Raw genomic sequence first — 25,324 nt, 5'->3', positions numbered from 1 at the left:
TACGGATTGTACGGATTTTTAAAAAAAAATTGTACGAATTGTTTTTCGAAAATTGTACGGATTGTACGGATTTCTTCTGAAAATGTACGGATTTTTGTACGGATGGGTTCAAAAAAGTTTTGGCCACCCTGTAAATATAAACATAATTAACATGATATATTTATAAAATGTGATGAACGGTAAAATGTTGTGACCAGATAAAGTTATTTGACAGAATACATTAAATTCCAATATTTCAAACTGTTATCTCTGGTAAAATGTTACGACCAGATAAAAGGATTTGAAGCATTAAATGAGTACTTTATAAAAGGTTAAAACATCTGTTTCAAAAGGAACATGAGAATATTTTACGAAATACAATGGTGTCCCAAGCTTTCTAATATAAATCATACATTTGATGGCGGTTTGGGTTTCTCAAACGCTGATCCAAATGTCTTCTGTTTGGGGTTTTATCGGTTTTCAAGTTCTCCGGGTTTCCTGCGAATGTAAAGAACTATAGATTTCATTGTGGATATTGAGTTGATGTAGATTAGGTTTATTAGATAATAACCTTTTAAGTGTGTCCTGTGAACACTGCGGACTGCAATTCTTCCTTGATTCTGTAGAATGAAAGCACATAGATCAGAATACTCCTGAATAAGTTTAAAGTCAGGTTTAGAACAATCTTATTCGTTATAAAATAATTTATTGAAGTCAGGGGTAATATTCACCTTCTGGAATTGATCTGGAAACAATCCCTCAAGAGCAACAGTGGTACGTGGTATAGAAATGAACGTACGGTCGTCCTTAGATTCTTTCTGCCTGCATAGGAATTATTGGTAATCTAACGTTTAACACAAGTTAGATTTAAACAACACCTAGGAGGGTTTCCAGACGAGCTGTGTGCTGTAGATCACCGTGAGATCCCGTTAGATCACCGGAAGATCTTTGTTAAAGCTGACTGAGGTGTAAATAGGTGAATATAAGTAGTAGGATCAAACTGTAGATGTGGAGCCCTGGTAAAGATATCTTGTATCAGTCCTGTTCCGCATCTAAAGATCGATCAGTTGAAATCACGTTTCAACATCGATTATCTTCTTCAAATGAATACATTTCAATAAGTTCTGTTTATTGACACGCTTGTGTTTGTGAGACAACCCTAGCCTCTTTTGGAGCCTCAAGATCTCCGGGTTATGCTGATCACTCTAGATGATAAAGTGGATCAAACAATTGTAATAAATTAATGAATCCAATTCTTTATATGATCTCCGAACAAAGTTTTGATAACTATTTTTACCTTGATTGTCATTTGCATTAACGGATCACGTCTTGAGATAGGATTAGGGAGTAAGTCTTTACTGATCTTGATCTACCATGATCATCTGCAACATGACGATCATCATTTACCATGAAAGCTTCTTTACAATTTGAATCTCTTATTGATTAGAGGCTACTGAATCCAGTTCTGAGGATGAGGAGGATGATCTTGAGGATGAGAGGATGAGGCAGGAGGCTGTAGCTGAGAAGGAAAGAGGGAACTCCTTCTTTAAACTTGGAAACTACGATATGGCAATAGAGAAATACACAAGAGGTCAGACTGTACATTCAAATTGTATTTATCGATTGATTGATTTGGTTGATTGATTGATTCATTAGCTGATTGATTGATTTGATTAATTGATTATTAATTGATTCATTTATTCATAAATTGATTGATTTATTGATTGATTGATTGATTGATTTATTAGGAATGCAGCTAAATCCTTATTGTCCTCTACTACCAGCCAATCGAGCCATGGCACTCCTTAAGGTAAACACTAAACAGTTTTTAAATATTGACAAATACGTGAAATTATTTTAAATTATTTCAAAATAAGTTTTTGTTTTCTGGTGACTTTTCGCTTACCTAAAAATCAAAACTTAGGATTTCGATTATTTCTAAAAAAATATTGTAGTTTCATCATACTAGCAGTATGGAGCAGCTGAACAAGAGTGCTGTCTCCCTCTAGCTATATATGTTATATTAACTCCTTGTAATTAGAAGCAGCAGTATGGAGCAGCGGAACAAGACTGCTCTCTGTCCCTCTCTCTAGATCCAACATATATTAAAGCTCTACAGAGAAGAGCATCTGCTAGACTAGGTAGGGTTATCAGTATGTATATTATACCCTTTTCTTATCCTCATGGTTTTTCTTTATTCTTATTCATATCATCAAAACTTTGTCCTTTTATTAACATCCTTATCAATGAAATATGGAGTCTTATCCTTATCCTTATCCATGAGATATGGAATAAGGATTAGAATAAGGACGTTTAACCTTAGGTGTATCTATAAACTTGTTCTTTTTGCTATCCTTACTCTTATTATTTTTCTTTTCCTTATCTATCTTCATCCTTATTTGTGAATCCTTATCTTTATCCTTATCTTTATCCATATCCTAATCCTAATCTTTATCCTTATCCTTATCCTTATCTTTATGCTTATCCTTATCCTAATCCTTATTTTCTTTAGGTGGGATCCAAGTCGTAGCCAATATTAAAGAAAAGCAACAGTATTAAAATATTTTTTTCCTACATAAATTTTTCCTGAAATATTCTAGGGTTGGGTAGGATAGAGGGTGCTGTACACGACTATGAGAAGATATTAGAGCTAGAACCTAATAATAAACCTGCTAAACTAGAACTGGAGAAAATATTGAACAAACTTGAACAGAAAGATGACTTTAAGGAAGAAAAGGAGAAGGAGGAGAAGGCTCAAGTTGAGAAACTAAATCTGAAAAATAACATGAAAGGTATGTTTGCAAGCATCAAGGCAACAGAGAGACTAGAACCGGAAAATGAATTTAATCCGTCCTTACTCCTGGGTTCCGGAGACGGAGAGAGGATAAAACCAGTCGGAGAAGTGAAACCCGTCCCGGCGCCCTGGAAGGAACCAGACCCTGATATACTCGTCCAAAGTATCCAAAAACCACCCCATCTCAGGTACACTGAAAGCCTACTGATTTACTGAAAGGGACTGTAAGCGTGAAATAAAGCGATCCTTCATGCAAAGATGGCAATGTCCAATTCACAACGGTGCCCTGTAAAAGCTTTTTCTAATCAAGTACAATTTGAGTTTGTAATTTAGAAAACTGATTATTTTTTATTGTGGTTTCTCTACAAAAGTGACTTAAAGTTAGTAAAACGACAATATCTTCCACATCATGGTTCAGCTAAAGGTTTCAAGGTTTAAGTTGGAAATTTGGCAATGCCATCATTGCATGGAGGGTCACTTGAAATTACGCTTACAGTCCTTTAAAACGTGTTTACCAATTTTAAAGATTGATTAAATTTTTTTTTCCAATCCAGTGTTTCTCTGGCGAAGGATTTTATGAAATACACTTTAAAGAAACATCGTTGTAAGATTATCAATTTTATGTTTCAAATTTCATAATCCTTCACTTACAAGTAAAATATGTTGTGAAAGTTAATCAAGTCTTTTTATAAATCTTATTTTTTCATAAATTCCAAGGATTTATGGTGTAATCATTTTCCCAGAATTGATTTACAGATCTTGATTATGAATATTTTAGGTCTAAGAAGCCCCTGAAAAGAATCGAGATTAAAGAATTTTCTGCTGACAATGAGAATAAGAAAACCAGTGAACCAACAAAACCAGTCCAATTATCGAAAAGAATTGAGATTGTCGAGGTGGAAGGAGAAACGGAATCCTTCAAAATTTCAGAAATCGACGAAAAATCTGCAAGCGCTGAAATTTTTGAAAAATCCACGATTAGTTGTCAGGAGGGAAGCTCCTCCGAGGTGTTCAGAAGTAAGTCCACAGGGCTCTGTCGGAGGGTGGAAAAGGAACTGAATGAGTCGATCCCTGGAACAGATGACGAAGGAACAGTGCCTCCAGTTCCTAAAGCATCAGCTCAGTTTTATAGAGATTGGAGATCATTAAAATCCAACCAACTTAGGAAATCATCTTTATCAAATGACTTACTTATTGGAATTAAAATTATAAAAAATTTATTTTAATTTCGGCATTTATTTTTTAATGGATCATTCTATTTACAAAATAGATTTCCAAAATTAATCTAATTTTATCAAGAAATAAAACCAAAATGGTTTTCAAATAAAAATATAAGAGGCTTAAAAGAATTGGAAAGTCTGGAATTCAAAAACTTTTTTCGTTTTGAAATCTTAAAAAGGTTAACTTAATTTTATTTGTTTTTGGATTGAATATTGTAAAATAACCTAAAAAACGAGCTTGGAGTGAATTTTTTAATGCTGTATTCAGTTTTCCATTATTGATATAGTCATGCCATTTCGTCTAAATGTATATTTTTCATGTTCCTATCCTAGTTTCAGTACCGTAACCCCCCCCCTTCCCCTCTGAGAAGGCATATTTAAATGTGGATAAAGTTGATTCTTTATGACTAGGCTGAAATATATTCTCCAGTTTTTAACTTCAAGCTATCCTGCCATATTTAAAAGTCAGATGGAGTCCATCACATTCTCCGAGATACTCTCAGTGCTAGTTCAAGGGGATCTTACCTCAGCAGCTGCAGCAGGTGTGCTAATTATATCACACCCCCCCCCCCCCCTCCTCCCAGACAATGGGATATCAGGGGGAGGGGCAGCAATATTGAGTTTACACCATAAACCTCTTATTCAACTAAAATAAGGTTCGGCTGATTTAGAATTTTTTAAAGAGAGTTCTTCGTAATATTGCGTTGAAGTTCTCAAATTCAGCGGAAAACTCTTTTTTTTTGTAAAAACCCTTAAATTAGGTATTTTTAGCGAATCAGAGACAAAACAAATACTTAGGCGCGCTTGCGATGCCCCCAAATCTTTGATTATTGGTCATTTGAATCTATTTATATATATCTAGATTATCCTAAATCCGTTGTAATTTTTTGTAAAAAAACCTGTAAAGGATATGTTTTTTACGTCTCCTGTGTTACCTATGTACACTATGACCTTAAATGTGCGTAATATTGCGATGTTAAAGGATCCATTCAAGGAAAAATACATGAACGGGAAAAATAATTATAAATTGAAATCGTTATAAATCAATGCAATCAATGGATACAATTTTTGCAAAATTAAATGATTTTAGAATACTAGTGCATAGGATCCGGATCCACAAGGTTTTGGCTTCCTGGATCCGGATCCAAGGGGCAAAATATCAACAATAACTGCAAAAAAAATTGCTCTCAAAACCCAAATATGAACTATTGAAAAAGAGAGATTATAAAAATTCATGATTTCTGAATTGTTCATCAAGTAATAACATAAAAATTATCAAAGAAATATGACAAAATTTTAAAAATCCGGTTTGTTAAAAAAATTCAGTAAATTTTAAAGTAATAACCTGGATCCGGATTTATTTCTTCTTGTGCGGATCAAGGATCCGGGTCCGCATCAAAATTAAATGGATCTCAAGCACTGCAGAATACATTTAAATTGCCCATTCTCACAAAGTACCCCCCACCCCCACCCCGTAAAATACCCCACTGCGCCCCCTGCCCTCAAAATTATTTTTTCCTCCACTTTTCATCTAACTTTTTTTCAATTAAAGTTACTGCTGGGGTGGTTTCAAATGACTCCATGTCTAGAGTGACATGTCTGATTCACGGTAACCTGAAGAAGTTTGTCTGATAAAAAATCACGAGGTTTCAATGATCTTCATTTATAAAGGAGATTATTTCCAATTGTGGTTTACTTGGAACTTCTTATTTTAAAAAAAAGGAGGAAATTTCATAATCAAACAGTTTTCTAACGGGTTAAAACGACGATTATCCACATTTTTGATCAGATCAAGGTTTTAAGGGTACCGTTGTGAATCGGATTTACCGCTTTTTAAATGAAATCTCTTTTGAACGTTAGTTCAATAGACCATTAGTCCCACTGACATGACACCGTTTTTTTTTTTTGGGGGGGGGGACATATAGCTTGCAAAATGATTTACCTCTTTCTTTTTTGTTTACCATTTTGAATTAGATGCCAAAATAAACGTAAAAATTAAAATTGTGTTTATTTTCAGTTCAAGTTCGTGGATTTGTCCTCCTTCCGAGAATATCGACACTCGCCATGTTTTTAGATTCAACTGAAAAGGAAAATATTAGATTTTTAAACTCATGAAAAAAAATTTGGGAGGGGTGGTTAATTTAACAGAAAATTTCTGTGGATCTGTAAATTCCAATCTTGTCTCGAGAATCTTATATATTTACTGAGCATCATGCTTTTTTATCGGGTAGATAGAATTCGACAATTGGCCTTAAACAATCGTTCAAAATCGTAATATTATAATACAGTGACAACCAGAAAACTGTGGCATATGAAGACGACATTACAGCAATACTTAAGTGTATTTGATGTTTTTACAAAGCAAAGAGTTTTATTACAAACTTACTAATTTATTAAAACTCTTAAAGGATTAAGTGGTTCTGTTTACACTGCATTATTGCTATGTTTCACGTTTATTGGAATATTCTATGTCATAACTTAAGTCTAAATATTGTCGTCCTACTTCAAAGTTTTCTGGTTCTCACTGAAGGCATATATTTCTTTAAAAAATGTTAATAAACATTTGAGAATATGGTTTGTATACATTTAACTCTGACGTATTAGAACTTTTCAGGAACCAATTGAAGGCCACCCAACCCAGGAAAATTCCTTCCTTTGATTACAACCTATCTTATTGTTTTGCATACAAAACTAGTTTTAATCAAACCTTATATACGTCACAGTCTACTATGTGTAGAAAAGAAACACACTCTCTTCATTATGCATGCTTATTTTACGCCCACCGCTAAATCTGTCAGGGGGGGTGCGAAGGTCCTGCCGCCCCCTCCTGTATCTGCCCCTGTTTCCTCATTATGCGCATCTTGCTCATCCTATTTAAGGAAGAATTAATGTTTCATTCCAAGTTTTTATTTCTAGATCTGTAAACATGGGGGAGAAGTCTTCAATTTAAACCATTAAAAAAATATCTGATATTTTCTCAGGAGAATGTTAGAAGTCTTATTAAGCGGTGTGGAGACGAATTGAGCCTTGAAGAACAAACTAAGATGAAAACCCTATTTTCTGTTTAATACTGTACTGCAATATTGTTTGTTTTGTACATATGTGCAAATGTACATTGTACGAGTATGCCCATTATTGCATATTTATCATTAAGAATACAGAATTGAAAAATGGTGGCGTTAACGAGAAACATTTAGTATTTTCCTTTCTATGATCATTTCAAGCAACACTTCGTTTACATTACTATTTTTCACATCGTTACCCTTTGAACCCTTTTAGAATTAAACGACAATTTTAACCGCATAGCTGATCAGGTAAAGGTTTAAGGGAACGCTATGAATTCACATAGCTGATCAGGTAAAGGTTTAAGGGTACGCTATGAACCAGCATAGCTGATCAGGTAAAGGTTTAAGGGTACGCTATGAATCCACATAGCTGATCAGATAAAGGTTTAAGGGTACGCTATGAATCCACATAGCTAATCAGGTAAAGGTTTAAGGGTACGCTATGAACCAGCATAGCTGATCAGGTAAAGGTTTAAGGGTACGCTATGAATCCGCATAGCTAATCAGGTAAAGGATTAAGGGTACGCTATGAATCCGCATAGCTGATCAGATAAAGGTTTAAGGGTACGCTATGAATCCGCATAGCTGATCAGATAAAGGTTTAAGGGTACGCTGTGAACCAGCATAGCTGATCAGGTAAAGGTTTAAGGGTACGCTATGAATCCACATAGCTAATCAGGTAAAGGATTAAGGGTACGCTATGAATCCACATAGCTAATCAGGTAAAGGTTCGCTATGAATCCACATAGCTGATCAGGTAAAGGATTAAGGGTACGCTATGAATCCGCATAGCTGATCAGGTAAAGGATTAAGGGTACGCTATGAATCCACATAGCTGATCAGATAAAGGTTTAGGGGTACGCTATGAATCCACATAGCTAATCAGGTAAAGGATTAAGGGTACGCTGTGAATCCGCATAGCTGATCAGATAAAGGTTTAAGGGTACGCTATGAATCCGCATAGCTGATCAGATAAAGGTTTAAGGGTACGCTATGAATCCACATAGCTAATCAGGTAAAGGATTAAGGGTACGCTATGAATCCGCATAGCTAATCAGGTAAAGGTTTAGGGGTACGCTATGAATCCACATAGCTGATCAGATAAAGGTTTAAGGTTATTCTATGAATCCGCATAGCTGATTAGATAAAGGTTTAAGGGTACGCTATGAATCCGTATAGCTGATCAGATAAAGGTTTAGGGTTACGTAATGAACCAGCATAGCTGATCAGATAAAGGTTTAGGGGTACGCTATGAACCAGCATAGCTGATCAGATAAAGGTTTAGGGGTACGCTATGAACCAGCATAGCTGATCAGATAAAGGTTTAGGGGTACGCTATGAACCAGCATAGCTGATCAGATAAAGGGTTAAGGGTACGCTATGAATCGGGCATGACCCTTAAAAAAGCATGAGTATACTTAGTTAAGTAGTACACTTATCCCGCCATGCCCCCCCCCCCTCCTAATGTGTTAGCAGATATAGACACTTGATGTAGGTTACTTGCTTGTAATTTCAGGTGATATTACTTATTTTCATGCAATATGACGGACACCTGTGTTAGTTTAATATCAGTTGTCTATTAGTTAATTTATATATTTTGTTCTTGTCTCTACCATCTTTTTACAATTAGTTTTATATCCAAAATGAAAAAGATCAAAGATGGGAATTAGTAACAAAGAGTTGAACTATATTAAACTGGTTTGAGCAGTAAAACTCTAATTGTACTACTGTCCTCCATTCTAAAATTCCCATCTTGAATAATATTTTTATTAATCTCTTAAATTACTTTTTGCTCTTTATTAGGAGTTTAACTTGTAATTAAATTGAAGAAATGAATTCTGAGCACAGCTGTACTAAATATTAGAATTTAATGATTCGGTTTAGACCATCTTTCTTTCTTTACTTCTACAAGTGTTTTCCAGGAGTAAATACACATCACAAATTATTTAAAACTGATAAATCATCTTATTTATCGATAAAGGGTAAAACTAAAAGGAGTAATTATGTTTTGCTCCAAAAGGCCGCCTTTTTTAATTCTGTATTGTTAAATTGCACAGTTTGGTGAACCGTGTTTAGTGGAACACAATATGACAATTCTTTCAGATATAAAAACCTTTAGAGACAATCAGAGGTTGGCCAGGACCCTTAGGGACCACCTCCAAGAGGACAGGTGTAATCAGGTATAAAGGGGCCAAGCCAATAAAGGGGTTAGGGGCAACTAGTTAGCGAATAGAGTGGTAAAGGGTACAGGGCTCAGGGACAACTAGTTAGCTGATAGAGTGGTCAGGGACAACTAGTTAGCGGATAGAGTGGTCAGGGAAAACTAGTTACGTGGTTAGAGTGGTCACTGGTCAGGGATGACTAGAAGTAGTAAATGAAAATTTTAAAAACTTTATTAATAACAAATTCATTCCTTTTTAGGATCAAATAAATTTATCAACACCTTCCAAAATGGTGAACTTCGGTGGGGCAATTAGGAATGTGAAGTGTATTCTTTAAAAAAAGATATAACAAAAAAAATTACATTTTTGAACTAACAAAAGGAATGAAATTTAAACTTTTGGAATTAATCAAATAATTTTTTAACTTTTAGCAATGAACATTTTCAGCAGGTTTTCAAATTTCACATCAGAATATATTTTAAAACAGATAAAGTCAAAGTAAATATAAGTCATATCAAAAAAGCTAATTATGTTTTTATGATTTTGATTTACCACACAACATGGTTCAGGTTGAATCCTCCGGCAATTTTCTTAATCTGTGGTATAGTAGGTACATTTTCTTAATCTGTGGTATAGTAGGTACATTTTCTTAATCTGTGGTATAGTAGGTACATTTTCTTAATCTGTGGTATAGTAGGTACATTTTCTTTCAAAATATATATTCAAGTTTGTATAGCGTGAACATGATTATGGATATCTCGTGTCTTTTTGTTCAAACAAATATTTTAAGGGTATAGAGAATTAAAAATTGAGTGTCACTTGAAATTTTAAGTCCAATTCTCCACTCTATACTATATTCCTCGAGTTCCTAAGTCACATGAAAAATTTTTATTTTTTTCTTATGAATCCAACTATGTTCTATATAGAATACCAAATTTACATAGATAATTCTTCTAATATTTTTTTCATTTTTTTATTATTCAAAACACTATTTTGATTCATGTGGATTGATCAATGTTCATTAAATTTATTTATCTAGAATTAATAGTGTTCTTTATAAAATACTTAATTTACATGTTTTTCTATTTTTCACCCCCGCACTTTTTTCTCATTATTTTTGTTCTACAAAACACTCACTCACACTTGGATTAAATTGGATTGAAAAATATTTATTGAATTTATTAATCTAGGATTAATGATATTTTTTGAATACTTAATTTATTTACATATTTTTTATATCATTTCTTTTTTTCTATTTTGAACCCACAGACTTTTTTCAAATTCTTTTTGTTCTTCAAAAAACTTCTTTTATTTATGTGGATTGATCAATGTTCTTTGAATTTATCTAGGATTAAGTGTGTTCCTAAAAAAATACTTAATTTACTTACATATTTGTTTTTCTATTTTTTACCCCTTGCACTTTATTTTGTTCTACAAAATACTCTTTGGATTAATTTTGATTAAAAATTGGTCTATGAATAAATTTGTTTATGATTAATAGAGTTCCCGAAAATAATTAATTTAATTGTATATATTTTTTTGATATTCTTTTCTTTTACTTTTCGTCCCCCAGACTTTTTTCTATTTTAAATGGTTGGACTTAAGTGTATTGAAAAACGTTTTTTGAATTTATTTATCTAGGACTAATAGTGTTCTTTAATATGGGAAGATCCACAGCTCCGCATCCCAATATATCCTTGAAACAGCTGTTAGCTGTCTCCATTCATGCAGCTGTCAAGGGAGGGATAGAGGTTGTCAGGTAGCTGTCAGTCATTTTTTTATGATCATGATTTGTTTTATTTTTTGTTTGTTTTATAACTAATATTTTTTTTATAATTTACAAAATCATTATCATCACTATCATCATTATCATCATTATCATCATTATCATCTTTATCATCATTATCATCATAATCATCATAATCATCATTATCATCATTATCATCATTATCATCACCATTAGCATCTTTTTATCATCATCATCATCATCATCATTCATTATCATCATCATTATCATCATTATCATCATTATCATTATTTTTATCATCATTCATTATCATCATCATTATCATTTAATTTTAATTATTATCAGCATTATTATCATCATTATAAAGCTCTTCGCTCATATATAAATTATTCCAGGGGCAACGCTGGGCACTTGAGCTTGTTATCATTATTATCAAAGTTATTATTATTATTTATTATTCTCATTATTATGTTTATCCCAGGGTAAGAGAAGAAGCAGATATAGGAGAGAGTAGTAAAGGAAAAACAAAAGAGGGAGCTAATGATCCTAAAACTAATGGAGACATGTTCTCCCACAGGTAGTACAATGGAATCTTCACATATATACAAATTAACATACAAAAATATTACTGGGTCAATAAAAATCTATTTCTGATTTCAAATGGGATCGGAGTGGAAAGTACATTTCGGGGCATGAAAGTACATTCAGGGGAATGAAAATACATTTAGGGGAAAGAAAAAACATTCAGGGGAATGAAAATACATTCAGGGGAATGAAAATACATTCAGGGGAATAAAAATACATTCAGGGGAATGAAAATACATTCAGGGGAATGAAAATACATTCAGGGGAATTAAAATACATTCAGGGGAACGAAAATAAATTCAGGGGAATGAAAATACATTCAGGGGAATGAAAATACATTCAGGGGAATGAAAATAAATTCAGGGGAATGAAAATACACTCTTTTTGTCACTGTGAACTTTGGAAAGTTTTTTGTGTACGTGTACTACACTTCGAAATGTGTACTGCATTCGGGGTGTTATAAGATGTATATATCAGTAATCAAAATTCTTGTTTTCAGGGCAATGTACTGGGGAATAAAGAAGGCGTTTCCACACATAAATGTTATCAGGTCAGATTTAAATATACCTTTAGTTTGATGAATTATGTTTTAAAAATATAGATTGTTTGAACTGAAAGGACTTGCTAACGAATTGTTTCAGACCATACATTTAAAAAATCTATACAAATCTATAACAAAGTTCTTTGTATTTTATACAACATGAAAAAACATCGGGCATTGTTTAACTGTTCTGCAGAAATTTCACCTTTGTCTGGTGAAAAATCAGTAAAAAATACTTGTTTTTCTAACTAAAAATTGATTAGTAAAACTTCAATTTAGATTAACCAATACAATTATGAAAATAAGGATATAAAATATAAAAGTTAATATTGCTCAGACAAAGGTTCAAAGGGTACCGTTGTGAATCGGGGTTATAAATCTTTAAAGGGAGGGTTTAAATTAAAGTTATGTGGACAGCTCGTTTCAGAATAAAGCGTCACTGAAACAAATATTTTCTCTGTCCCTTTAAAATGTTTAGAAATGTAAAAATATGATTTATTTAGTGAAGAACATGACGTAGAGGAAGTGGATCTCTCTACAGTAGAGATGCCCAGCTTAGACAATCCGGAAGTAAGGTTTTTTTCTAAACTGAGTTTTTTAACCTAAGCTAGTTTTCTAAACTTTTATTTCAAACTAAGTTTTTTTTTCTAAACTGAGTTTTTTGGTCATTCAGTCAAACGCTTTGTTGTTCTAAGATTTATCTTTAAACACCCTTTTTGGATGCTGAAAAATTATTAACGAATTTTTAAAGAAAATACTGGTAAATTTTTGTGTTCTTAAAATTAGTCTTAGGTGATGTAAAGGTAGGTTATATAGTGAACTGTAGAAGGAATCCCTAAAGCGTATATATTAAACGTCTCGGCTCAAAATATATATTTATCAATGCATTTTTATCATTATAAAATATCAGTGTTAGACCAAAAAAGTTTTTGTTTCATTATTATTATTATTATTATTGTTATTATCATTGTTATCATTTCAGAATTAACACTTCACTCTGTATTTTTACTAATTGTAAAATGAGGTTTTAAGATGTTTTATCTTCTGTTAGGTAGAATCTATAGTGGATGATGATACATTAGTTCCTCCTGGTGAAATTTCTGTTTGGATAGATCCTTTAGACGCTACACAGGTTTTATTTCTATAAAATAAAGCTCTTCGCTCATATATATATTATATATATACAGGGTGAGTCAAAAAAAGTGTGATTTGCGACGCCTGGTGGAAAATTGTACCTTTTTTGTGCAACTCTCCTGTATGGTGTCTTTTCAATATTTTCTGAAAATTTGTAATTTTTTTGGTGCTCCAATGGCCCAAAAGAAAATCCGTGAATCGTTTTTTTTTCTCAAAATCAAAAGTTCAGAAAAGCAAAAACTTGCATTCATATTATTTCTCTCTAAATCTAAAATTTTATTAGGATTGAATCACAGAATCACAGAAAATTGGCAAAATTGTAATAAAAAAATTCGCAATTTTCAGTTCTTGGCTAATTTTTAAGGAAAAGTTATTTAAATTCTCTAGTTCCTTTCTTCTTAGTGTATTCTAAAGTATTAAATATACGCTGTTCAGTTGAAACCTTGAGAACCATTGAAAAACAATTTTTCCGTAAAAATTATACCAGAACTGAAAATGGCGTATTTTCTAATTACAATTTTGCAAATTTTCTGAGATTCTGTAATTCAATCTTTTTAAAATTTTAGATTTCGATAGAAACAATTTATTTACACATTTTTGTTTTCTGAACTTTTGATTTTGAAAGAAAAAAGGTTCGCGGATTTTTTTTTTGGGCCATTGAAGTACCAAAAAAAAATACAAATTTTCAAAAAATATTAAAAAAAAACACCATACAGGAGAGTTGCACAAAAAAAGTTACAATTTTGCACCAGGCGCCGCAAATCACACTTTTTTTTGACTCACCCTGTATATATATATATATTTATATATATTTATCTTATTATATGTCAGCTATAGCTGGCTGAACCAAATGGGCTGAAATTGTTTGAGAGAACCCTTGGACCGAGTGGTAACATAGGCTAAACAAAATTTGAATATTTTTTCTTTAAAATTTAAAAAATAATTTCAGTTCTTAAATTTCACGGGCAACGCCGGACACTTCAACTAGTTAATTATAAAGATATTTCTCCTAATTTTATTTGAGTTTTTCTTTAATGTTGTTAAATTTTAATTGTGTGTACATTGCTGAAAAGTATAACTCCCGCATTTTTAATGTTCCTTGTTAAGGAGTACACAGAAAACCTGCGTCATTTTGTTACAACGATGGTGTGCGTGGCAATCAACGGAGTTCCTGTGATTGGTATTATTCATAAACCCTTCGAGAAGTTGACCGCCTGGGGATGGGCTGGACCTGACTACAGATCTAAGTAAGTGCTTCAGGGGTGTACACTGTTTAATGTATTTTCTTGACAAATTATTTCCCCTCCCCCTCATTTGAAGTTTTTTTTCTTCAGAAGTGATGTATGTTCAACATGTTTTTAGGGGTTCAATTCGCTGATGAATTATTGAAAATAAATGATTTTTAGGGAAAAATAAATAAATTAAAGATGAAAAAATTTGCCTTTTCACGCCCAATTTTTTATTTTTTCCAGATCTTTTAAAATCATTTTTGAAAAAATTACACCTTCTGAAGTGATTTAAAAGATAAACAGTGGGACCCACAAAACTGTGGAAGAGGACGACGACATTCAAGCATTATAATAAGTATTCTGTGAGGTGAATCTGTGTTTACTGCATAACTACTGTGTTTCATGATCATTGGAATTTTAAAGATCTGAACTAAAGTTCAACAGACGTCTTTCGATTACTGTTTTATGGGTTTTATGGTATACAAAATTATTTTTGTGCATTTAAACTAAATGCTTTTAGATCAGTGATTCAAAGTTGTGATTGGCAGAATGTCAGATGTCTGTTGTAAACTTGAAACATGTAGTTTTTAAGAACTAAATCATTTATAGCAGCTCATTTAATATAGACTTAAGTTTTAAATGATTTTGTTAGTCAATTACAAGCTGTGTCTGCCACAAAATCTTCTGGCATATTACCGTGACCTTTAAAAAATCCTTTTTTTCTTCTGCGAATAACATAACTTAAAATAAATAGTAAAATCTATGGTTTTCAGGAAAATTTGAGGCCCAAACGGGTGCTTAACCCTCCCTGGAAAGAAAAAATTGACGAATTCCTAAGTATACTTCGAGTAGGGCGTCCCTACTTATATTTTATTTTATTTATTTTAAGGAGTGTTAATGATGATCTGAAGGCGGGTAAGGGTTTAGAACATGATATTTCTAAAGCAAGAATTATTGTCTCCAGGCAAATATTAAATCTAAAGACATCTGATCCACAGTCGTCTCTGAAGTCTTATCATTTGTGAATAACCCTGTATGATTGATTTTTGCCGCGCCAATCCAATGAACGTTGTCATTTTTATAATACTAGGGTCGGGAGGGGAGGAGGGGGGAAGGTAGATTTGACCCTTTAATAAGACTTCTTCTATTTCAACTTCTGTTTCAACTTTTTTTTAAGTTTGCGGATTTCATTTAATATCTTTTCGCGCATTTTCAAAATTTTACAATCATAAAAAACTTTTAAGCACAAATTTTTAAAATTTACATAAACCTTCCCTGGGGTCACGTGAGGTCACACACAAAATTTGGGCCTGATCGGTTCAGCCGTTTTGACGTTTATTGGATACACACAAACAAACAGACACCCAGACAAGCTAAATTTATATATAGAAGTCGGACAGCTTTACTTTTCCTGTTTATTACGGGTCTGTATAATTACCTGACTACAAATGATTCCGTTTACAGAACGCTATCCTTTAAGCCTTTGTCTGATTAACAACAAATGAGATATTCTTGTTTTTCCATCGTTTACATTGATTATTTTCCATTGTGATTTCTGCATTATAGTAATTTGTGGATTTATGCTGCAGAAGTAATGAAGAAAATTGACATAATTTTACACTTTAAAGATAAAATATTTCTCTTATTGTTACTAAGATAAAGGTTCAAAGGGTACCTTTGTGAATTAGACATAATTATAAATTGAGGCTCACTAAAAATTACGTCTACAGTCCCTTTGTTTTTTTGTTTGTTTTCATTTCAATTCGAACCGGTTCTTCTCTCATAATATAGAAGCCATCCAAATTCCAAAACCCTGTTTTGTCATTTTCTAAGATTTAATAAAATCTGATGAAGGTCACACGCTGGTTCCGTAAATGCTACAGCTCAGGAAAGGATTAAAACCTTGACAATCCTTTTTCAAATATGACACTGGCTTATTCACCTTTTTCTAGATACTTATGATATCTTTTGGTTTCAGCTAAATTTTCCGTCCTATATTTGCTAAATGAAGCAGAAGTTTATACGTAGCGTCCTATATCATATTGGATTATCTCCAAGCGTTAACACCAAAATATGCAATAATACTAATAATAAAACATAATATTTTCTACACGAAAATTTTTAAATAAGCCTTATACTTTTTTAAAAAAAGATTAATTTCTGATTAGTCCCTTAAATCTTAATTTACAGTACATAATCTTATATGATGTGGGACACCCCTGTACGTACATGTAGTTTTTATTTGTGATGGTTTTCATGACTTTATAGTCGGCCTTAGGACAAGATATCGTTGTTACACCTGCTGGAGGAGCTGGTTATAAAGCTTGGGAGGTTTTAAAGGTAGATATATCCAGTTTTAAACATTTACAGATATCCTTGTATCCAGTAGGCTGTGCTGGAGATAAAGGTTGGGAGGTTTCAAAGGTAGATATATCGAGTTATGAATATGTTCATACATCCTTGTATCCAGCGTGAGGAGCTGGATATAAGGCTTGGGAGGTTATAAAGGTGACCTTATCCAGTTATAAATATATACATTTATGCTTGTATCCAGCTGGAGGAGCTGGATATAAAGCTTTGGAAGTTTTAAAGGTAGATATATCTAGTTATAAATATATACAGATATCTTTGTATCCAGTAGGCTATACTGGATACAAAGCTTAGGAGGTATTTGCTCTGTATATATTTAGTTATAAAATATATACAGATATCTTTGTATCCAGTAGGCTGTGCTGGATACAAAGTTTGGGAGGTTTTAAAGGTAGATTTATCCAGTTATAAACATATACAGATATCCTTGTATCCAGTAGGCTGTGTTTGGGAGAAAGAAATAGAAAGAAAAAAATTAAAGTTTAACATTTTACTACTTTTTTTAATGAAAAGACTTAGGTAATCTTTAAAAAATGGCGCACTCAATAAGCGCGGTAGCTTTTATATTGCCACTTTTTACTGATAATTCTTGAACATTTTTCGTATAACAGGACATAGCCGGCCCCTAATGAAATTATGATTTTTCGAAATAATTTTATTCTATATCAAAACCATCTAAAAAGTGCGCTTCTTTCGTGAAAGTGTATTTTTTCAAATTTTCCGATGTTTTCAAAAGTTTCAACAAATTTCATCTTTAACGTAAATGAAAACATTATTTTATTTCAAACTTTAAACATTTAAATTTATAATTCTTGCTTTATCTTTTTATCTTTTTATATTTTTATTTTGATACAATTTTTAACAAAAAAAATTATTAAATTTTTTTTACGTTTTTACATTGCAGGGTAGCCAGGATGCGTATGTACACACTACACTGATAAAGAAATGGGATATATGTGCTGGTAATGCAATCTTGAACTCAGCTGGGGGTCAGCTTACAACACTTAAAGGGGAGAGTATTAATTACAGGTAGATAAACTGCCACTAATTAGATGTTTCCAACGTCGGAAGCGTCTAAATGATCCATTTTTTCCATAAAGGATTTTGGACTTCAAGAGGAAATATAATATTACTAGGCTTTTAGGGCGCTTCAAGTCCATCTTCTATTTCAACTTTCAATTGTGACTTTATCTGTGAGCATCTTCTCTTTGTACAGTATAAAACAAAATCAAACAAAAAGTTTGCGGATTTCATAATATTATTTCGCGCATTTTCAAAATTTTACAAAAATAAAAAACTTTTTAAAATTTTGATTATTCATGAACCTTCCCTGGGGTCACTTGAGATCCCACAACAGACAGACAGACAAGTTTAAAATTCGGTGATGGTGATGGACCAAACCTCTGTAGAGTAAAAAAGTAGATGTTAGTTCCACATTTATTGAAAATATATTTCGGTCTGGGTTGACCCTCGTCAGTTCTAACGATATAATAACCATCAAAATCGATAAAAAAGTATAAAAAAATGTTTGTTAAAAATCCCAAGAAAATAAACAAACAAAAAAGATTATTCAAAATAAAAATTTGGTCTGTCAAATGGACATAAGGGAAACGAACTCAGATTATCAGATGGAAAAAAGATAATTTGCAAATATACACTTTAAAAAAATGTTTTAAGACAATTATTATTCCTTTAGATTGTTACTGTCATAAAGGTTAAAAACAAACTGTTTAGATGTATGTGTATAAAGTGATGGTGGGGGTCGAACTAATTAACGAAGACAGACAAGCTAAATTTATATTTACACTAGGCTTTTAAAGCGCTTCGCCCCCATCTTCTTTTTCAATTATGAACATGTTTTCTTTGTAAACATTTTAAAACAAAGAAGAAGAAAAATTTCGCGGATTTTCAAGATTTTCAAGATTTAAAAAAAATCGTGTTTAGTGGAGTAGAGGGGAATGAGAAGAATACTGGTGGAGTACTGGCAACCCTTTACCATCACAAGGTATTCAAATATACTATTTTCTCACGGTGTTGGTTGCATTTTAATTAAATTCGTAATTTTGGAATAACATGAATTAAGAAACAGGTTTTGTATTTCTTCTCAATATTTCCTTTAAAATTATAGCAAACAGGCGGCAGCATTGATTGTTGCAAAATAAATTTACTTCAAATTTCAAGAAATATTAAAGAACAAATATAATACTGAAGATAATTCAATAAAAAAATAGATATAAAAAGGAACTGAGTTTGTGCCAGAAACTCGCATTTTCTAACCCCTATATCTTTGCAACCTGATGATGTAAACCTTTGATATTTCAAACTTAGATTATTTGATCTAACAGAATTAATGGTCTAGGAAAATGGGTTGCAAAGTTATAGGAATTAGAAAATCAGAGTTTGTGGCAAAAACTCAATTCCTTTGCCCCTTTTGGTCATCTCGATTAAAAAAAGAGTTTTAAGAAAAATACTGGCCTAATGTTTTACGTTTTATGAATTTAATGCTTAATTTTACAATCGTCAAAACATCAGCCAATAATTACATTTAAAAAAGAAAATATTAGTTTTGAAATTTAATTTGATATTGTTATATCATGTACTAAGGGTGAGATAAAAATGTTCAGTGGCCGAATTTTAAAGAATTTGAGCGGCGGTTTAAATTTAAGCCGTGGTTTAAATATGGTTGGTTCCACTTAAAATTGTATCTAATGTTTCAAGATTTAAGCCGGCGCTGAATTTAAACCGGGATTTGGCGGATTTAAACCGCGGCTCAAATTCTTTAAATTCCATCTCATGACTTTTGAATATATTCTTATAAAAGCTGAACTACGATGTTTACATGAATAAAACAGTTTATTTATATAAGGTTATATATATGTACTACTTTGGTTCAAGTTTCATCAATATCAAACTTTGTTTTGATCAGTCTTTTTTGTATACTATGTATAGTTTTCTACACAAAACCTTGTCTTGGTCGTAATGTGCCAATAGATTACATTCGGGCTATTCATAATCATCAAGCAGAGGTTGGATGAGAAGAAGATCACAAACCTCAACTCCCTGAAGCTTACCATCAAGCAGAGGTTGGATGTGAAGGAGATCACAACCCTCAACTCCCTGAAGCTTAACATCAAGCAGAGGTTGGATGTGAAGGAGATCACAAACCTCAACTCCCTGAAGCTTAACATCAAGCAGATGTTGGATGAGAAGGAGATCACAAACCTCAACTCCCTGAAGCTTAACATCAAGCAGAGGTTGGATGTGAAGGAGATCACAAACCTCAACTCCCTGAAGCTTAACATCAAGCAGATGTTGGATGAGAAGGAGATCACAAACCTCAACTCCCTGAAGCTTAACATCAAGCAGAGGTTGGATGAGAAGGAGATCACAAACCTCAACTCCCTGAAGCTTAACATCAAGCAGAGGTTGGATGAGAAGAAGATCACAAACCTCAACTCCCTGAAGCTTAACATCAAGCAGGGAACTTGACAGTGACAAGGCGTTTTGTTTGACTCAATTATTTTTCTGTCAAGTTCCCTCCATATCTTCTTTAAGGTGTTAAGGGTGCAGTTGTTAATCGGATATGTTACTTTTTTAATATTCTGTTTATAGTGCTCTTAAAGAAACTTGATGCTGTTCTGACACTTTATATGTAAACAAGGATGTTATTTATTTTCCTTGGTTTAAAGGATCAATTTGTGTCAGGGTTTGTAAACTTTCTCAAAAAATAAATTCCCCCCCTCCTTTTGAAAATATTTTTTTTTACTCAAGAAAGTATTTATGCTTGCGCAGAGCGTAACATTTTTTTACAGTTTTATTCGCTTAGTTGGGGAAAACAAATTAATTTTTAGGTAAAAAGTATTTAATAAGTATCTAAAAGAATAAAAAAATTGCTTTTTAATTTCAGATTTTTCATTTTCTCCCCCAAATTCTCAAAAATCATCCCCGCCCCCCCCCCCCTCTTTCCAAGGGAAGGAGGGTGGTATTTCTATAAAATATACACCCCTAAATTGTGTTCTCCAGGATTATGTTGAGAAGTTGTCTACTCTGGAGGTTGAAACTAAAAGAAAGCATGCCTGATCCGACAAAACTGTTCAACATTAAAATATTATCGGTACTAATAATTCAGAGACAGAATTAAATTTTGAGCTGTTTTGCTAAACTTCCTACTGCCGGTTCAAATTTGAACCACCACCGATGCAAAGTTAAAGATTAAGGAAGGATTTGAATCGGTGATTCAAATTTGAACACGCAGAAGGCTCATATCCTTAAAATTCGATCTCAGGGTTCCTCTTAGACTGTATTTTGACAACTTTTTCAATTTCAGACGGTGCAGTGGAACCAATACAACTGTGAAATAGAAAGACGACATTTAAGCAGTCCTATTTTGTTACAAAGCAAATAGTTTTATGATTATCATGACTTGAAAATCAACGTATTGTGATGGGTCCATGTGCATTGTACACTGTACACTGTTCACTGGACATTGTACAGTGTACACTGTACATATTGTGATGGGTCCATATGCATTGTACACTGTACACTGTACAGTGTACAGTGTACAATTGCTGTGCTTCATGTTGATTGGACTATTGTGTAAAGCAGTTGTCATCCTATTTTATAGTTGTCTGGGGGGGTTCATGGAAGCAAACTTTAAAACTTAAAAATCAAGGCATTCTTGAAGTATCAGAGTCTCAGAATATAAGTTTTATTCTCAGCCTTATCTGCCTTTGTTAATACAAACTAGATGGATCCCTGAAAATATTTATTTTTACAAATTAATTGCTTTTATTTGTTTATAAGATCGAAATTATTTTGACTGCATGTGTTACGCGAGCTACGCTGCGTTCATGAAGTCTATGTGATACCCCTGTGATTCTCTGAGTTCCCCCTGACGGTCTGTACAGAACGTATTGTGAAGAACTAGTTTGAGAAGCTGTTTACCGTCCGACTACGCATGCGCAAGTTCCCTGCGTAGGAGCGAGCAGTTTCTACTTCAGTATACAGTTGTATTTCATGTAATGTTCGTCTTTTATTAAACCGTGTGAATATTCTAGGACCACTGCGGTAATTATGATTATATTTATATGATTATTGTTTATTTATGTTCGGTTATGGTTGATATTGTATAATGTAATGTATGGGTTCCTTGCCACAGTTTTTTAATGCCTGAGTGGATTTATTGCTATATTTGTATGATTTATCACTCAATGCTTTTTCTGTTGGCTTATAAAAGATTATTTAGATTGAAGGCTTAGAGAAATAAACGTTCGGAACCTTATTATCATCCTTGTGTTATGGAGAGCGTTGAGAGAAGGAAGCCTTACAATCCTATCCAGAGAAATACCACTCGGTACTTGTAGATTTCATTAGGTCTTTAGGGAATTCGCTAAGTAGCGAAACAGCATGCTACAACTTAGTCCTTAGTTCCTTTAAACGCATTTAGTCTTTTTTGAAGATGATTTGAATATACATAAAATTGTTACTATTTGGATGTGGAAAGTTTCACCATGCAAGAATTCTGAAAACAGTTGCATAGTGTACATAGTTAAACTTCGATACAGTTTTAAAGTTTGCAGTCCTCTTGCAGGGTGATATTTAAAGGGAGTTTACCGGCTCGACATGGTAATTAAGTTGAAATTGCAGTATTGTATGGAAAAACTTCAAGATTTATTTGATACCAATGAGACATTTTTACGGTGTGCAATTTTTAAATAAGAGCGTAAAGTCGTTTGTTTCAGCCAGCAGAAGTAACGTGTTTTTTTTCAATTCTTAAATAACGTGGACAAAACAACAAATACTATTCTACGAACTAGTTGTAGTGTACAGACAGGTTGAGAAAAATAGTGAACTTATATCATTGAAAATAAGTTATTAAAATTCTTTTTAAAATCTCGCAGGTTTATGCAAATTCTTTCAGCTTTTTGGAGGTTTCCTTTCTTATTGTGAAGACGACATTTTGAAGAAATCTGCGAATAATATAGAAACAGCAAAGGCAATAATCGATTCTACGGTTCTAACTTCTACTATGGCTTTCATCGATCATTTCATTTAAGAAATATGTTCCTAAGCAGCAAATTAGTCATACCGTCAATTCAAACGAATCCTTCAAGGCACCCTTCAGTCTTTAATCTGTATCATTTTAAGTCAACCTAGCCGCCCTTACAACTTCCATGCACTTACACTCATTAAAATACTTTTTTACACGTTTTGTCCTGATTAAATAATTGTAAAAAAAACTTTTCTTTTGCTGACTGAAACAACTGGTGATATATTATAAATGACTTTACGCTCTTATTTAAGAATTGTACACCGTAAAAATGTCTGTGCATTGGTATCAAATGAATCTTAAAGTTTTTCCATACAATACTGTATTTTCAGTTCAACTACCATGCCTAACCGGTCTCTCCCTTTAAAAGAAACTTTGGATTGACATTATAATAGAACCTACAATTTTACATGTTTATTATGATTTTTGCCAAAATATGATTTTTTTGTTTTTTCTAGAACTATGTAGCCAAGCTGTCCCTACTGATGGTTGAAACTAAGCGCAAAACTGCTGAAAAACGTGCCGCGTTTAAAACCTTAGTGAGAGATAGACTAAGAAAACCGTGATCATGAAACTTCATTTTTTTCAAATTCTGGAATAAATAAGAAATTGATTTAAATCATTTCCTTCAAAACTGTTTTTTAAATCCTTATTCAATCCTAGGTTTACAGAGACTCTCAATAAACATGGTGACCTTTGCGGGATTTAAGTTTCAAGTACCTACAGGGTTATACACCAAGTATGCGACTTAAAAGACGCCTGTACAATATTCATTCAAGCTTTTTCTCACATTTCCATAGTCCCCTACAGCTGTACAGTGTACACTTTCTTCTTTTTACTTATGTAAAAGAAATAATGGAAGACAGAGAACTGATTTTGGATATTAAAGAGTTGCAGGTCAACATTACAGTCTCATCCTTTGTGGGTAACCCTGTCCTAATTTTATGGATTTCCCAAACTCAGACTACTGCGAATATATATACAATTTTTACCATTTTTTGTTGTCATTGTTTAAGATTTATCACTTTTTTGGAAGCAGGGTCACTACAAATAAAATATGTTTGAGAATGATCATTGATCACTCTATGAATGAATTAAAAAGTGAATGCATTAATAATAATTTGATTGATTTAGTAATAAATCGTCTTCCATTGATGCAGTTAGTCCTTTTTCCTCTTAGTTTTTGGTTTTTATGGCCTTTTTTTAAAATCATTTAATGATTTCCAATAATTAATTTAGTAATTGTTTTACCGCCTTTGACCAACATTACCGACCCTTGATTTCCCCAACAATGGGATGTTGAGTTACATAACGTTCCTCGGGGCAATTTAGTATAATAACGACCCGCTCTTCATAGTTTTCGTGAAAATTTGGTCTTAGTAACCCGTGGTAAAGTACAATTCCATGAACTTCCCTGTACAATAGTTAATAATTATTTCTGCCAAAACGTCAAAACTAAAAAATCTATCAATATTAGCAGATAATTTTGGAACCGGTTTTGTTACACATTGGTTACCATTAGTTACCAGTATTACGTCTGACTGAATTTTATTCAATTTTAAAACAAAAAGTTAATTTTTAATGATAACATAAGCTGGAGGAATGTCAGTGATTATTTCATATTGTGATAGTTTTTTTTTATCCTTGTGACTATTTAATTGTAAAACGCCTTACTTTATCATAGCGAAAAAAAATAATCTGTATTTTTATAAATAGCTTTGGTAGATTAATGCTCACATTTTTGACAATAACTTTGTAAGGAAACAGCTTAAATTAATCTTAACGTCTAAAGATATCCCTTATTGGGGCTGCAAGTTCCGATACTAATTTTTTGACAAGAAAACCCAATTCGTTTCCGTTAAATTTTGTGAACTTTTATTTTGTGTTTTGTATTCAATTCCCTAAATCCCTAAAAATAGGTTTATAATGTGAATTATTTAATGAAATGTGAACAGATCTTTTAAATTTTTCTGTACCTCAATGGTTGTGGATTATATAAATGTATTTAACTAATTATGTTTGAGCTCATTTAGATTATTAATTAATGTCGATTTTTTCTGTTTGCATTAAATATATTTTCTAAAATAGATGTTTATTTTTGTATTGAAGTTTTCCTATGCATCTGAACGGATTCGGAAATTAAAAACCTTATGAATTTGTGGAATGAAATTTTACGTTTAATTTTTATCTAAAACTGATGTGTTTAAAATTCAAGCACTGGCCTAGGCAGTAACGTGAACTACTGATGGAACTAAAACTTATCTAAAGAAAATTAGAAGATTTTCAGCTGATAGTAAAATTTTTATTCTTTGAAGAAATCAGTGTGAAAATGTTAAAAACCAGAAATATTTTAGAAATGTGAACAGTTTCCGAATTTAATGAATCTAAGCCGCGTCTCAAAAAACCCAAAAATCTGTTGCAATAGGGCGCCGGCTTAAATCTCTATAAA

General features: G+C 32.6%; 2 protein-coding genes across 9 annotated transcripts; both read left to right on the top strand.

The window, feature by feature from the left end:
• The first annotated feature begins 1,401 nt into the window (after positions 1-1,401).
• LOC111707779 (RNA polymerase II-associated protein 3) lies at positions 1,402-7,165 on the top strand. The gene is made up of 8 exons (XM_023480928.1): positions 1,402-1,570; positions 1,728-1,789; positions 2,021-2,120; positions 2,580-2,961; positions 3,552-3,938; positions 4,405-4,535; positions 6,011-6,081; positions 6,975-7,165. The coding sequence occupies exons 1-8, from the start codon at positions 1,480-1,482 to the stop codon at positions 7,059-7,061; spliced, it is 1,311 nt and encodes a 436-aa protein (XP_023336696.1). The 5' UTR covers positions 1,402-1,479; the 3' UTR covers positions 7,062-7,165.
• On the top strand, positions 7,077-24,831 carry LOC111707780 (inositol monophosphatase 3). Of its 8 annotated transcripts, none has more exons than XR_002766527.1 (17): positions 7,077-7,166; positions 9,116-9,238; positions 9,480-9,535; positions 9,790-9,830; positions 10,862-10,979; positions 11,449-11,544; positions 12,052-12,102; positions 12,597-12,663; positions 13,145-13,225; positions 14,335-14,474; positions 15,346-15,420; positions 16,311-16,344; positions 16,725-16,796; positions 17,731-17,855; positions 18,771-18,831; positions 23,334-23,564; positions 24,398-24,831. XR_002766527.1 is itself a non-coding variant. In XM_023480934.1 (17 exons), the coding sequence occupies exons 1-16, from the start codon at positions 7,164-7,166 to the stop codon at positions 20,904-20,906; spliced, it is 1,200 nt and encodes a 399-aa protein (XP_023336702.1). In that variant the 5' UTR covers positions 7,077-7,163; the 3' UTR covers positions 20,907-20,940; positions 23,334-23,386. The 8 variants fall into 8 exon arrangements, 7 of the variants coding, with proteins under 7 accessions (XP_023336702.1, XP_023336697.1, XP_023336699.1 ...); XM_023480934.1 differs by lacking the exon at positions 24,398-24,831 and adding an exon at positions 20,850-20,940 and having other exon boundaries at positions 23,334-23,386; XM_023480929.1 differs by having other exon boundaries at positions 23,334-24,831.
• Positions 24,832-25,324: the final 493 nt, after the last annotated feature.

This window comes from Eurytemora carolleeae, unplaced genomic scaffold (genome assembly GCF_000591075.1).
Source record: "Eurytemora carolleeae unplaced genomic scaffold, Eaff_2.0 scaffold799, whole genome shotgun sequence".
Classification (NCBI taxonomy): Eukaryota; Metazoa; Arthropoda; class Copepoda; order Calanoida; family Temoridae; genus Eurytemora; species Eurytemora carolleeae.
Note: the sequence above shows the minus strand (reverse complement) of the source record. Positions and strands in the feature narration are given on the sequence as shown.

Excerpts from the sequence above, each read along its gene's own strand:
- LOC111707779 (XM_023480928.1), top strand. The coding sequence starts at position 1,480 with ATGAGGCAGGAGGCTGTAGCTGAGAAGGAAAGAGGGAACTCCTTCTTT. Across the intron at positions 2,962-3,551 it reads CAAAAACCACCCCATCTCAG|GTCTAAGAAGCCCCTGAAAA; the intron begins GTACACTGAAAG and ends TGAATATTTTAG. Across the intron at positions 3,939-4,404 it reads TTAAAATCCAACCAACTTAG|GCTGAAATATATTCTCCAGT; the intron begins GAAATCATCTTT and ends CTTTATGACTAG.
- LOC111707780 (XM_023480929.1), top strand. Across the intron at positions 11,545-12,051 it reads GGAGACATGTTCTCCCACAG|GGCAATGTACTGGGGAATAA; the intron begins GTAGTACAATGG and ends TCTTGTTTTCAG. Across the intron at positions 16,797-17,730 it reads AAGCTTGGGAGGTTTTAAAG|GGTAGCCAGGATGCGTATGT; the intron begins GTAGATATATCC and ends TTTACATTGCAG.